At 36.5% G+C, this 15767-nt stretch overlaps 1 protein-coding gene across 3 annotated transcripts in view; it reads right to left on the reverse strand.

The window, feature by feature from the left end:
• Window positions 1-595: 595 nt before the first annotated feature.
• Window positions 596-15767, reverse strand: part of LOC110440704 — a 50316-nt gene continuing 35144 nt past the window's right edge. For all 3 annotated transcript variants that reach the window (XM_021483866.1, XM_021483859.1, XM_021483872.1), the window contains exons 2-4: window positions 13303-13531; window positions 12715-12753; window positions 596-1589 (exon numbers count right to left, since the gene is read on the reverse strand). In XM_021483866.1, the coding sequence (XP_021339541.1) occupies window positions 1453-1589; window positions 12715-12753; window positions 13303-13513 (387 nt within the window). In that variant the 5' untranslated portion in view covers window positions 13514-13531 and the 3' untranslated portion in view covers window positions 596-1452. The remainder of the gene's footprint in view (window positions 1590-12714; window positions 12754-13302; window positions 13532-15767) is intronic.

Consider the following 15767-nt stretch of genomic DNA (forward strand, 5'->3'; position numbering starts at 1 on the left):
GTGGAAATATCATTCGGACAAGGTAAACAAACATATGTTCATTGTGTGGTAACATCATTGGCTCAAGGTAACCATATGTTCATTGTGTGGTAACATCATTGGTTCAAGGTAAACATATGTTCATTGTGCGGTAACAGCATTTGCTCAAGGTAAAGATATGTTCACTGTGCAGTAACATCACTGGCTCAAGGTAAACATATGTTCACTGTGCGGTTACATCATTGGCTCAAGGTAAACATATGTTCATTTTGTGGAAATATCATTCGGACAAGGTAAACAAACATATGTTCATTGTGTGGTAACATCATTGGTTCAAGGTAAACATATGTTCATTGTGCGGTAACATCAATGGCTCAATGTAAACAAACATATGTTCATTGTGTGAAAACATCATTGGCTCAAGGTAAACATATGTTCATTGTGCGGTAACAGCATTTGCTCAAGGTAAAGATATGTTCAATGTGCGGTAAAATCATTGGCTCAATGTAAAGATTTGTTCATTGTGTGGTAACATTAGTGACTTGCTGTATTAATTTATAATTGTCCTTCTTTTGTTTTACATTTCTACAGGGTACAGATAATCCAACACACGACATTCGTTTTGTACTTTATTTCCACCGTGACAATGACCAAGGAATGGTTGATAGTTCAACAACAAGTTAACATTTTAGGGCGTTTATAAATGTCTGACGTCAAACTTGTTAACTTACAATAAAGGGAGACAACCTTTTCTCAACAAGATAAATAAAAATAGTGCTTGTTACAAATGTAACAATCAAAGAATATAAATGTTTCTGTATAGATTACGAATTTATATTTGTTTTAAAATAATTTGACTTGCTAAACTTTTGTTTCATTTGTAATTAATTAATTTTTCTAATTTTTGTTAGCTATTTATTTTAATCTCAGCTTAAGTTATGGTAGTACACATGTGTCGAAATATGAAAGAAAATGAATAGGTTATGTATAATGTACTTCAGAGACGTAATACAAATATCGTCACAAAACTGTTTATAACTGAGATGGGAAAACGTAGAACAACAAAACAAACATCAATATGTAAGAAATCTAGATACAAACTGTAAAAGATTTTTTTCTTGGAAAGGGGTGACATTTTTCGTTGAACACGTTGCTAGACGATTGATAAATAGATAAATACTATGTTTTAGATCGGATGTTCTGCATACGATTTTTTTTTGATATATTTCAATGTAATTTAAATTGCAAGTTGTTGCAAAAGATTGTACTAAAAGTGTAACCAAATTCCTTCACGTTTATAGTCTTAACGTCGTAAATCCAAATAATGGAAAACAGTTTGATGAATTGATTCTGTTAGCCGCAGTAGGGAGGGGCTTCAGAGTTGGCGACCTCCAGAGATTGCCGAACAAAACGGAAGTAAAACTGAATCTGAAAGTTGTTCCGGTTCGACGGTGGCGTCATCTGGCGGTAAGATTAGCCGTTCGGCCTCATCTTCTCCATCATGCGGTTCATCATACTTTGTATGTTCCCCATGTTTCCAGATATGGACAGGGAAGGTCTATTACCAAGTGTATTCATCATTCTGTCCATGTTCTCGTGTCCAGCGATACCTGCCAATAAATAAACCAATTATTCAGATAACAGGAAGTTACACGTCTGAGTTTGAAGTGCTAAAGGAAAATAAACCTTTTCGTCAACACACAGGTAGTAAAACAGGGACTTAAACATATCGATATTCAGACACGAACGGGAATCAAGAACACAACAACATAAAACCCGGAAGAAAACATGAAACCCTACTAGAATAAATATTTAAGACAAAGTAGAATAAAAACGAAGCTTGGCGTGGAATCATGCATTTAGTTTGTACGATACTACATTATCTAATCGCTTATTCATTCTTCAGACTTTAGATTTACTGTTCAGTATGTAAATGAACAGGAAAGGAGCTAAGCCGTCAGCCCTGTAACATGTATAACGCAGCACACGCACATGTCAAGGAACGTGTTATGCACGTGTTTTATGTCCTTGTCTAGACATGTGATGTTGTGTATGTATTATCTTTGATATCAATGTCTACTGTAAATATAGAGTTTCCTCTTCCATCGTCACACTTATACGGCGTGTCATGCTTTGAGCAAAGTGACCGGATATGAAAATATGGGCTAGTTCTTGTAAATATAAATTGTTAATTTGTTTAAGAGAACATTAGTTTATATTCTCTTGTACGGCTTTGATTATTATATTTGCTCAAATAGGGGTTGCTAAATACAATCATACTCTCTCCTGGCATGTAACTGAAACATGTTACAATCTTAAAGTATCATGGACTGCTGGATTTAGCAGTCAGCTATGTTTTCAACCATCCTTAATATCCAGTTTTACATCACGATCGCTGACCTTAGTAAACAGTTGTAAAGTTCAAACATTATCGGAATTATGTAAACATCATTTAGGTCAACATCTTGTTATCAGTGAAGGTCGGTCATTCGATAAAGATCTCAACTATTTATCATCATCAGTGCACGAGTTTATATCAACAGTATTAAGCACTAAGTAATATAACCGCTTTGTCACGTACAGCTATTCTACGTATCACGCAGGAACACCATTGTTTGTATTCAATAAGATTAATCAGTTTGGAAGTATGTTATATATCAAAGTTGTATGAAGTAAAAACCTTGATATGACACCGTAGTTCAATTATTTGATTATATATAAGCAGGTTGCAGTATCAGTCAGGAAGGTGAATACGTGGATGAGAATAATTCTAGGTTATCAACGTATTATGATTAAGAATAGCAGAATCTTATATTACTGTGTGAGGCAGAGTAGTGACAATCTGACGGTGAGATATGTGAAGTTTAGAACGAGGCTACCGATATTGACAATAGTAGGACAGATTATCCAGCAGAACATGTGTACCCAAATACATACGACGATTTGTGACCTATTTTCACTCTCTTTCGCAAACGACTTTCACGCATATCACTCCTACACTTAAAGACAACCTTGTTTCAAAGTGAGGAAAAGTCTTATTAATTTCCGTCATTATTATGCAATAGTGTAAAGGCTATTTACAATGTTTAAAACACATGTCGTTCTATCTCCCAACGGGAGACATAACACATGTCGTTCTATCTCCCAAAGGGGGACATAACACATGTCGTTCTATCTCCCAACAGGGGACATAACACATGTCGTTCTATCTCACAACGGGGGACATAACACATGTCGTTCTCTCTCACAACGGGGGACATAACACATGTCGTTCCCCTCACAACGGGGGACATAACACATGTCGTTCTATCCCACAACGGGGGACATAACACATGTCGTTCTATCTCACAACGGTGAAAATAACACATGTCGTTCTCTCTCACAACGAGGGACATAACACATGTCGTTCTATCTCACAACGGGTGACATAAGAAGTAGCGGTGTTGGGCGGTTTTGGTACAAATACAGCTAAATAATGTGGGGTGATAGTTAATTCTGTCCAAGGTGATAGAGAATATCTAAATAATGTGGGGTAATAGTTAATTTTGTCCAAGGTTATAGAGAATATCTAAATAATGTGGGGTAATAGTAAATTCTGTCCAAGGTTATAGAGAATATCTAAATAATGTGGAGGAATAGTTAATTCTGTCCAAGGTTATAGAGAATATCTAAATAATGTTGGGTGATAATTAATTCTGTCCAAGGTTATAGAGAATATCTAAATAATGTGGAGTAATAGTTAATTCTGTCCAAGGTTATAGAGAATATCTAAATAATGTGGGGTAATAGTTAATTCTGTCAATGGTTATAGAGAATATCTAAATAATGTGGGGTAATAGTTGATTTTGTCCAAGGTTATAGAGAATATCTAAAAAATGTGGGTAAAAGTTAAATCTGTCCAAGGTTATAGAGAATATCTAAATAATGTGGAGGAATAGTTAATTCTGTCCAAGGTTATAGAGAATATCTAAATAACGTGGGGTGATAGTTAATTCTGTCCAAGGTTATAGAGAATATCTAAATAATGCGGGGTAATAGTTAATTCTGTCAAAGGTTATAGAGAATATCTAAATAATGTAGGGTAATAGTTAATTCTGTCCAAGGTTATAGAAAACATCTAAATAATGTATGGGTGATAGTTAATTCTGTCCAAGGTGATAGAGAATATCTAAATAATGTGGGGTAATAGTTTATTCTGTCCAAGGTAATAGAGAATATATAAATCATGTGGGGTAATAGTTAATTCTGTCCAAGGTTATAAAGAATATCTAAATAATGTAGGGTGATAGTTAATTCTGTCCAAGGTTATATAGAATATCTAAATAATGTGGGGTAATAGTTAATTCTGTCCAAGGTGATAGAGTATATCTAAACAATGTAGGGTGATAGTTAATTCTGTTCAAGGTGATAGAGAATATCTAAATAATGTGGGGTAATAGTTTATTCTGTCCAAGGTAATAGAGAATATATAAATCATGTGGGGTAATAGTTAATTCTGTCCAAGGTGATAGAGTATATCTAAACAATGTAGGGTGATAGTTAATTCTGTCCAAGGAGATAGAGAATATCTAAATAATGTGGGGTAATAGTAAATTCTGTCCAAGGTTATAAAGAATATCTAAATAATGTAGGGGGATAGTTAATTCTGTCCAAGGTTATAGAGAATATCTAAATAATGTGGAGGAATAGTTAATTCTGTCCATGATTATAGAGAATATCTAAATAATGTGGAGTAATAGTTAATTCTGTCCAAGGTGATAGAGAATATCTAAACAATGTAGGGTGATAGTTAATTCTGTCCAAGGTGATAGAGAATATCTAAATAATGTGGGGTAATAGTTAATTCTGTCCAAGGTGATAGAGAATATATAAATAATGTGGGGTAATAGTTAATTCTGTCCAAGGTTATAGAGAATATCTAAATAATGTGGGGTGATAGTTAATTCTGTCCAAGGTTATAGAGAATATTCAAATAATGGAGGTTATAGTTAATTCTGTCCAAGGTTATAGACAACATCTAAATAATACCCGTATTATTTCTTTTGTAGTTTCACAAGCAATTTTCATGATGTGTTTATCAATATCGTCTTTATTTTACATATTTTCAAATAAAGGTGTTGTATTATTTGACAACCCCATTCACAATGTTCAGAGAGCCTGTTATATCCCACTCATTTACTTGGACATAGTTTTTGAGGGTTTCTTGGAACCTTTCAGTATTTGTAAGCGAAGTCATACATTTTTTCGCTTTTTATGACTAGCAAGACAATTGCTACCCTACGATTACAATAGTGACAAAAAATGGTTCTTTTTTTGCTGGTAAACTCTTAATATTTGCTAAATGTTTTTGTCAATCACCTGATTGTCCCTCATGTAATCGTCGGCATGATTAATCATCCCATTTAATTTGTATGTCATAATTCAAGTCAAAGTCCTGACATGATTTGTTATAAATGATATGTATGTGACCTCCAGGTTACAATAACACGATGATATATATGATTTATATAAAGGCTCCCCAAAACGTTGAATTGATTATCCATCACTCGTTTAATCACTTTTATTAAGAATAACGACCGTACGAATATTAATATAAAGTTTGCTGCGATAAGTACTCGCTAGACTTTCTCAGAGGTCCATTGATTATAATCAACATACAGCCTATTGCACTGGTTCCGCAGAATTTTCTATCATTTCTGAATTCTAGTCCATTGATAATGGCCCTTTTAATTGCAAATGCTTGTTATTAGTTATTTGGATTCCGTTCGCTCCCAAAGTTCTTTTTACCGGAAATGAAGTATTATTTCAGCCAAAATGATCTAACAATATACTTTGTTTTAGAGATGTTTTCCCATTTTATTTGCATTCTGCTACGTTGTTATTCAAAAAGAAGTGCAATGGATTTTTTCGTAATAAACACATCAGTATTACAGTAATTTATTACAAAAATCATATGCGTATGAATATGATATTGATTAGATAATTGAACGATAAAATTCCGGTCGTTGACAACCAACGATGGATCACTGTTATACATATGTAAATAGTTGAAAACACACCTCGGTGTTATTGTTAGCTTAGCTCCCTTTCAAACAATAGCAATAGAAGAAAGAAATTGTACATACCCCTCTGACATTATATATACTGACCAAGTCATACTTCGCTAGAAAATTAGGCCCCCTTTAAAAATGTCTATACTTACCAGCAGAATGACATTCCTTAACACTAATTACACTTACAACGGAGAATTATTTTAGCGCCTTCGTGAAATTGATTATTTCTGCTGACGTCTTGTTAATGATATAATGATTTATTATGATGATTTCTTGTTGATTAACGCTGGTGCCTTTTTCTACAAGTTTATCCTGTTTCCTTCTTGTTCATGGCATACGCTTGCGCCCTTATGGTAACATTTTATATGACGCCTGTTTGTTAAGGTTTTACAATGGCGAATCCTTGTTAACGTTTAACTTAGGTACCTTCTTGTTACCAGGGGAATGCCATTCCTAAACATTAGTTATACTAACCACGGAGAATCATATTAGTGTCCTCTTGGAATTGATTATTTCTGCTGACGCCTGGTAATTGTTCTTTTTTGTGCCTTCTCGCTAACGTTGCACAAGGGTCGTTCTGGTAAGTTAAACTGGTGCCTTCTTTATATCGTACAATTGCTCTTTCTTGTTAACGTCTTTCGACGGCGCCTCCTTGTTGACATTTAACACTGATGCCCCCTTGTTTACGTATTCAATGGGGCCTTCATATTAACATTTTATATGATGCCTGTCTGTTAAGGTTTTACAATGGCGACTCCTTGTGAACGTCTAACACTAATGACTTCTTATTAACGTCTTACCAAGGTACCTTTTTGTTAACGTCTAACCAAAGCCCCTTCTTGTTAACGTCCTATACTGGTGCCTTCTTATTAACGTCTTACCAAGGTGCCTTCTTATTAACGTCTTACCAAGGTGCCACCTTGTCAACGTCTTACTAAGGTGCCTTCTCTTTAACGTCTTACTAAGGTGCCTTCTCTTTAACGTCTAACCAAGGCCCCTTCTCTTTAACGTCTGACACTGGTGCCTCATTGTCAACGTCTTACTAAGATGCCTTCTTGTTAACGTCTAATCAAAGCCCCTTATTGTTAACGTCCTACACTGGTGCCTTCTTCTTAACGTCTTACCAAGGCCCCTTCTTGTTAACGTCTTACTAAGGTCCCTTCTTGTTAACGTCTTACCAAGGTGCCTTCTTATTAACGTCTTACCAAGGTGCCACCTTGTCAACGTCTTACTAAGGTGCCTTCTAGAAAACGTCTTACAAAGATGCCTCCTTGTTAACGTCTTACTAAGGTGCCTTCTCTTTAACGTCTTACTAAGGTGCCTTCTCTTTAACGTCTAACCAAGGCCCCTTCTCTTTAACGTCTGACACTGGTGCCTTCTTGTTGACGTCTAACCCTGGTGTTTTTTACTCAATTATTTATTCTGGTGCCTTGTTGTCTAACACTGCTACCTTCTTGTATTTCACTGGTGCTTTCCCGATCCTTATCCTAGAACATTTTCGTTAACGTCCCATCCTTGTGCATTCTTGCTCCACTAATGCAATTTGTAATTGAAACATAACATTTTATCTGAGAGTCCAAGCTACGGTAGTACTGATTAGCGCTGTAGGGTCTCTGTCGCGACGCCACGGTCTAAGCTGTCCAACGCTTCTTTAATATAAGTTTACTCGAACTGATTTGCTTTGGCTCTCTGTCACGATTTATCTGTTACGTTAGCCGTGTTCCGACGATGTGGGTGATGCAGGCTCTAACTGGGATATTAGTTCTTATGTAGTGTATCCTTGTGACAAATTGTTTTTGGATGCATTTCCTTTCCTGATTTCCAGAACGCCAAATTCGCCATTCGCACGACGATATGATTGAGTCAGATGTTCCGGTAACTCATTCCCTCGTTTGACGCATCAAGCTCATATTTTTGTTTGTTTAATGAGTACTAAAGTCCTGCTACACACACGCTGGCTCTGTTATGTTGTGAAAACTCTACATCCTCTACAAAACGGGACTGCTATTGTAATGTAAGCACGAGCGGTCAGCGTCAGAATCAATCTGCATGGGAGCCGTTCTTTGATATTAGAATCCAATGTTTTCAGGTGGCTGACAAAATTCTGGATCAGGATGGGTGTCCCATATGGCACTAAAAGCGATTACCATTGATGATCACATTTATTTCTCTCTGCGTATTTTCCTCGTATAATAATGTTTACCTTTGTGTGTTAATGTCTCCTCGGTTCCTGTGTTTAATTTTTACTTAGAATAACGATTTTTTTTATAAGGGGATGGATGTTCATTGAAATAATAAGGTTTTGTTTAGTAGTGGTGTCAGAATTATGATTTGCCAATAATATGGTGATATATTTTACACACATTATGTACAGGGCTAATCGCATTAAAAAGGTATCCAACATCATGTTTAATACTCCCCAGCACAGTTCTTCACTAGGTGATACTATTCTCGCCGTGGTTCTATTAGATTTATGCTAGAATCTGTGTTCTAAACACATGGTAATTGCATAAAGGAGGAGATATTAGGGACTCTTAGCTGTAATAAAATACTTATATATGCTTGGTACTGATTAGGTTGGGTGATAATGTTTTCCATTACAACCGGCTTTTGTGTTACTTTCCAACAATGCTGTATCGAGCGGTTTCAATGTGTCCCCACTATCCATAAAGTTATCAACTGCGCACTAGGCTGAGCGCAGCTTTATTTTGAGACTTTCAGTGTTCTCTGATACCCACTAAACAGTGGTGTATAATCTGGCTAATGTTAGACCTGATCATGTCCTCATAAAGTGTCTCACATAGCACTTCATTGATACAGCACTATATCACACATGTTAATTCCTTTAACCCAACTTACATCATTGTGGCAGTGACGTTAGCTACCTCAACCCAACACACAGCATTGTAGCATTGGCGTTAGCTACCTCAACCCAAAACATATCATTGTAGCATTGACGTTAGCTACCTCAACTAAACACACAGCATTGTAGAATTGACGTTAGCTACCTCAACCCAACACACAGCATGGTAGCATTGACGTTAGCTACCCCAACCCAACACACAGCATTGTAGCATTGACGTTAACTACCTCAACCCAACACACAGCATTGTAGCATTGATGTTAGCTACCTCAACCCAACACATATCATTGTAGCATTGACGTTAGCTACCTCAACTAAACACACAGCATTGTAGCATTGACGTTAGCTACCCCAACCCAACACACAGCATTGTAGCATTGACGTTAGCTCCCTCAACCCAACACACAGCATTGTAGCATTGACGTTACCTACCTCAACCCAACACACAGCATTGTAGCATTGATGTTAGCTACCTCAACCCAACACGCAGCATTGTAGCATTGACGTTAGCTACCTCAACCCAACACACAGCATTGTAGCATTGACGTTAGCTACCTCAACCCAACACACAGGTCTGTAGCATTGATGTTAGCTACCTTAACCCAACACGCAGCATTGTAGCATTGACGTTAGCTACCTCAACCCAACTTACATCATTGTAGCATTGACGTTAGCTACCTCAACCCAACACACAGCATTGTAGCACTGATGTTAGCTACCTCAACCCAACACATATCATTGTAGCATTGACGTTAGCTACCTCAACTAAACACACAGCATTGTAGAATTGACGTTAGCTACCTCAACCCAACACACAGCATTGTAGCATTAACGTTAGCTACCTCAACCAAACACACAGCATTGTAGCATTGACGTTAGCTACCTCAACCCAAAACATATCATTGTAGCATTGACGTTAGCTACCTCAACGAAACACACAGCATTGTAGAATTGACGTTAGCTACCTCAACCCAACACACATCATTGTAGCATTGATGTTAGCTACCTCAACCCAACACACATCATTGTAGCATTAATGTTAGCTACCTCAACTAAACACACAACATTGTAGCATTGACGTTAGCTACCTCAACCCAACCCACATCATTGTAGCATTGGCGTTAGCTACCTCAACTAAACACACAGCATTGTAGCATTGACGTTAGCTACCCAAACACAACACACATCATTGTAGCATAGATATTAGCTACCCAAACCCAACACACAGCATTGTAGCATTGACGTTAGCTACGTCACCCCAACAAACAGCATTGTTGCCTTGACGTTAGCTACCTCAACCCAATACACATAATTGTAGCATTGACGTTAGCTTCCCAAACACAACACACATCATTGTAGCATAGATATTAGCTACTCAAACCCAACACACAGCATTGTAGCAGTGACGTTAGCAATCTCAACCCAACACACATCATGGTAGCATTGACGTTTGCTACCTCAACTAAACACACAGCATTGTAGCATTGACGTTAGCTACCCAAACCCAACACACATCATTGTAGCATAGATATTAGCTACCCAAACCCAACACACAGCATTGTAGCATTGACGTAAGCTACCTCAACCCAACACACAGCATTGTAGCATTGACGTTAGCAATCTCAACCCAACACACATCATAGCAGCATTGACGTTAGCTACCTCAACCCAACACACAGCATTGTAGCATTGACGTTAGCAATCTCAACCCAACACACAACATGGTAGCATTGACGTTAGCGACCTCAACCCAACACACAGCATTGTAGCATTGACGTAAGCTACCTCAACCCAACACGCAACATTGTAGCATTGCCGTTAGCTACCCCAATCCAACACACAGCATTGTAACATTGACGTTAGCTACCTCAACCCAACACACAACTTGTAGCATTGACGTTAGCTACCTCAACCCAACACACAACATTGTAGCATTGACGTTAGCAATCTCAACCCAACACACATCATGGTAGCATTGACGTTTGCTACCTCAACTAAACACACAGCATTGTAGCATTGACGTTAGCTACCTCAACCCAACACGCAACATTGTAGCATTGACGTTAGCTACCCCAATCTAACAAACAGCATTGTAGCATTGACCTTAGCTACCTCAACCCAACAAACAGCATTGCAGCATTGACGTAAGCTACCTCAACCCAATACACAGCATTTTAGCATTGACGTTAGCTACCTCAACCCAACACACATCATTATAGCCTTGACGTTAGCTACCTCAACCCAACACACAGCATTGTAGCATTGACGTTAGCTACCTCAACCCAACAAACAGCATTGAAGCATTGACGTTAGCTACCTCAGCCCAACACACATCATTGTAGCATTTACGTTAGCTACCTCAACTAAACACACAGCATTGTAGCATTGACGTTAGCTACCTCATCCCAACACATAGCGTTGTAGCATTGCAGTTAGGACCGGGAAACGTAGGAGTTACTAGTATAATTTCTTGACTTTTTAGTAACAGATATTTAACCTGAAATGTATTTGTGTTTACATTGAGAAATCCATTACTAGGTAATATGTTCTTGTAATACATTAATCTTACGGTAGATTGATAACGGCATATCAACTAGGCTCCTAACATTCATACATATACGCAGATAACTCAAGAAATAAACGGAATTGTGTAATTTGCAGCGATGGAAGATCGAATTTAATTGCTTTGCTAACGACGTCGTTTGAACGTTTTGATATTTCATTACAAGACTAAACCTAATTGTGAACGTTAAGTATGTCATATAAAGTGGCATAAGTGTGCCGAGAACTTACATTACTATATATCTTGTAAATGTTAAATGTTTGAGCGCGATACATTAACTCCATTTGATTCACGGATATAAATGAGAATGTGTTAATGAGGATAGTTAAAGATTGATCAGTCATTTTCCGACTTGTATTTTGACAAATATTTCGTCATTTCTTTTTAAAACTGCTGTTATATCACAACTGACTCGTATATTTTGTATCATTCACTCTTATATATATATTGCAGTTAAATCGTTAATCTGTAGTCTGATCTAAATATCAGGATTTTTCGATTTAATATGCACTGTCCACATTTAAGATACATAACCAGGGTGTTCTAACAGAGGAGATTCGATGTACTCTGAGACGCACCCTGAGCTGAATTGCTATAATTTCATATCAGTATCTGCTCACTGTGGACTATTTTAACGCTTACATATGACATTTCGTACTGGAAACTCTATGTTTTTCGGACCTTCTCGTTTTCTTTCCGGATGTTTTTATCTTGAAATATTACTTAGATCAGCATATAAAATAACACTTCATTTGTAATCTGTATAAGATAATGATATGGAATAGAGCGTCAGTTGTGATACATGTATGCATTTAACAAGTCCTTGTATTACTGAATGGCGCTGAAACAACAAGTAAATTAAAACTAATTTGATTGGAATTTCTTTAGATGATCTGACCTTTAGATAATCTGACCTTTAGAAGGCAATACTTTTACATTGTCTCTTTCGGCAAAATCTATATTTCAAAAGAATGGTACAAAGTGGTAAGAGGTTCACTCCTAATTGCGTCGAAAAGAATAACATACTTGACTTTTTTTTCTGTTTTATTGTAGAGGTGACAAATAGCGGACATTAAAAAACCACAAAATGATTAACATGTAATATGTAACATAGTGTCATACTCAATAGATATTTATTCAAGGGAGATTTTATTAAAAGCGATATTCCTGGCTGCATCCACAAGATTTACACAAAGCTTTCTCTCTTGGCTACATTAAAATAACCTCTGTTGATGCATAAAGAAAACAGTACTCACCTATTCTCTTAACACGATGTTTAGACATTTCTTCGTTATCTGCAAAAACAAAAACCACCAAATGTTTGCATTTTAAATATTACCAATGATGACTGTCTCAAAAATGAGAACTAACAGTTTGATATTATTATTATTATTATTATTATTATTTTTTTTTTTTAAATATAATGAATAGAAATAAGAACAAATATAGTACTGATATGTTGCGCAGACGTGTTTATGACTCGAAAGGCTTTGAAGACATTAACACAGTATGTAGACGGAACAGAATGAGAACAGTGAAACAAACCAGGTCACGTTGATTCCGACACAGTAGGTGGCCTTTTAGTTCCGTCTCAGAAATTGCATAGATCTTTTAGGCGTTTTACTCAACACGTGTTTTTTTTTGTTTTTTTAAAAGGTAACAAAGCACAAACATAAGGTAATACTTGAACAGCTGTGAAGTTTGCTATATTGTAAACGCATAAAGAAAACTACGCTATTCTGCCTTAGTTATTTGTCAAATTTTATATTTGCCTGTATTAATTGTACACATAAAATCCTAAATATCTTATTTATCAATAAATGGGAAGGGTAAAATAAACTTACCACTGTCTTTCCATATATGTCGGAATGGCTTAGAATAGTCTGTTTCGTAGTTTGCTAGATTTCTTTGGAAATCTTTTGTGATTGCATCCAGTATTCGTGCCTCCACGTCCTGCTTGGTGAGGGTTCTCACCGGACTGGCGTCCAGCACCACGAGAAAGAGGCAGGCAAGACAGACATAGAGTAGTGTGTTCAGGTTCGGAAGTGGCAACATCCCATAGGATTAGGTGAGCTGTCCAAACAAAACAAGCATTTTATAGAGATTTGTTGGGTGAATGATTGATGTATTGAAGACATTGAATTGGTCCATTAACGTACAGAAGTCGTTTTAAAAGATAAACAAAACAAAGGGAGCAAGATAATTAAATAAGAATATTAAAAAATATCACAAGAAGTTTCTCAATCCTTTAGTGCATCTGAAAATTGTGCCAAGGACCAATACATTTTCTGACAAATTAGATAAATAATACAAAAACAATACCGTATGCAATTATGTGGCGTCCTGTTAATTGAGAAAATGCTAGAACAACAATTTAAAAAAAAGTCTTTTTGGGTACGAGTTAGTCTCTATGTTGCTATTCAAAACAATAAATCAAAACCGATAGCAGGAAATTTCATCACATAATTTGATATATGGAAATTAAAATGTTCTACGTCGTTTATTCAAACTTGTAATAAAAACCGCAAGATGGCGTTGGCGCCTCTCGTCTTTTCTCGGTAATTACCATGAAATATAACCAGAGAAGCAAACAAGGTTGTAATTTAATGTAAAAAACAGAACTAATCGCAGGATATCATGTTTTTATTTTTTTATTAAGTTAAATTTATTTTGCTATTATACGAATCTAGTCCATATCCTGTATTACTGAAACAAATAATTGATGCTCGTTTTCTGTCGACCTATAAAACGAAGCTCGTTCGTTCAGCTCTTGCACAACTACACAATGAAATAAACATCGATGTTCTCAAGCTTACTGAAAAACAATAGCAAAAAAAATAAAATAAGACGATATATCGATTGCATTGGGTACAGCAAATACAGGTAACTTCTATATATTACCAGTCATCACGAATACAACAGAAACAAAAACACTAATTTTATTTTATTTTACAACAATTATGAAACAAGCTATTTCAACTTATATCAATCACTCTTGTTGGCCCGGATGTAAGCGCGCGTAGGGTCTTAATGTAGTAGGAAACCGGAGTACCCGGGGAAAACCCACGTGGTCGGGCAGGTTACCATATACCTTTTCACGTCCGATCGGGGAATCGAAACCAAGTCGCCTTGGTGAAAGGCGAGTGCGCTTTCCACTGCACCACCCAACCACCGTAGTGGTCAAAACAAAAACACTAATCAAAAGCTGTTAGACGTATGAACGAATTATTCAATCTTATAATGCTAATGGAGTGTCAGCCAATTATATATTTTTCCCCGAAGATTTCTGATGGATCTTTAATTCCCGGAGAAATACAGAAAAGTGTTTGCACACTGATCACTTGATATATTACTTTGATAAATATATTGACGGTTATCAAAGCATTTTATAATGTTTTTTTTTATCGATGAAAAGCATAAATAACATTAAACGACAAGTAAACGATAATTCAACAGTTAACATCTACCTTAATGTTCAGGGACAGTTATAACGTATACAGATATTGTGTAACCCTATGATTCGGTCACTTGGTCGTATGTTAGTTCTCATATATCAACGCTCAACAAATATCACAACCATGTCCACTCACCAATCATAGATAACAGACCCGCTTCAAGTAAACGAAATGTATCCACTCATCAAATCACTTTTCAAAGGGAATATGTCTGTTCAACAAGCACCGCAAACTTATCCACTCACCAATATTAGGATACACACATTAACTTATCTATAAATAAAAACAGATATTAACTCAACCGTCCTGCAGATATAACTACCCACCGAACGCCGCTACAGAAAATGAAAACAATTCTCGCGTTTTTCGCGTTGAGGGAATAAGCGCGAAAATATCCACATGTGAATATTATGTATAAGAATTTCATAGATTTGTAGAATGTACAGACTTAAGAACCATTGACAACACGAAAATCTCCGCACAGCGATTCGTTTAAAAGAGAAACAACAAGAACATTTCAACACGCGAAACCTCAACATTTAAAGTAATCATCTCGCCATTGGTCAAGATCATATCATCAAACAAACAGACATGTCCACTCACCAGTACATGAACAGTGTGTTAGCTCACCGATCACCGCACATGTATAGACTTATCAGTCCGATGTATCATTTTATATTCACCACAAGCATATCTATAGTCACATTGTTAACATTTCCTTTCACTTATGAAGAAAACATACCATAGGGCCAACACACAAGGTCAAACTCCGATCTAAAAGCCAGTACGAGAAGAGAATAAAAGTAACGAAGAACAGGAAGATGCCAACAACCCCCACGGAAAAACCGAAGGCG

Source organism: Mizuhopecten yessoensis, unplaced genomic scaffold (assembly GCF_002113885.1).
Source record: "Mizuhopecten yessoensis strain PY_sf001 unplaced genomic scaffold, ASM211388v2 scaffold1779, whole genome shotgun sequence".
Taxonomy (NCBI): Eukaryota; Metazoa; Mollusca; class Bivalvia; order Pectinida; family Pectinidae; genus Mizuhopecten; species Mizuhopecten yessoensis.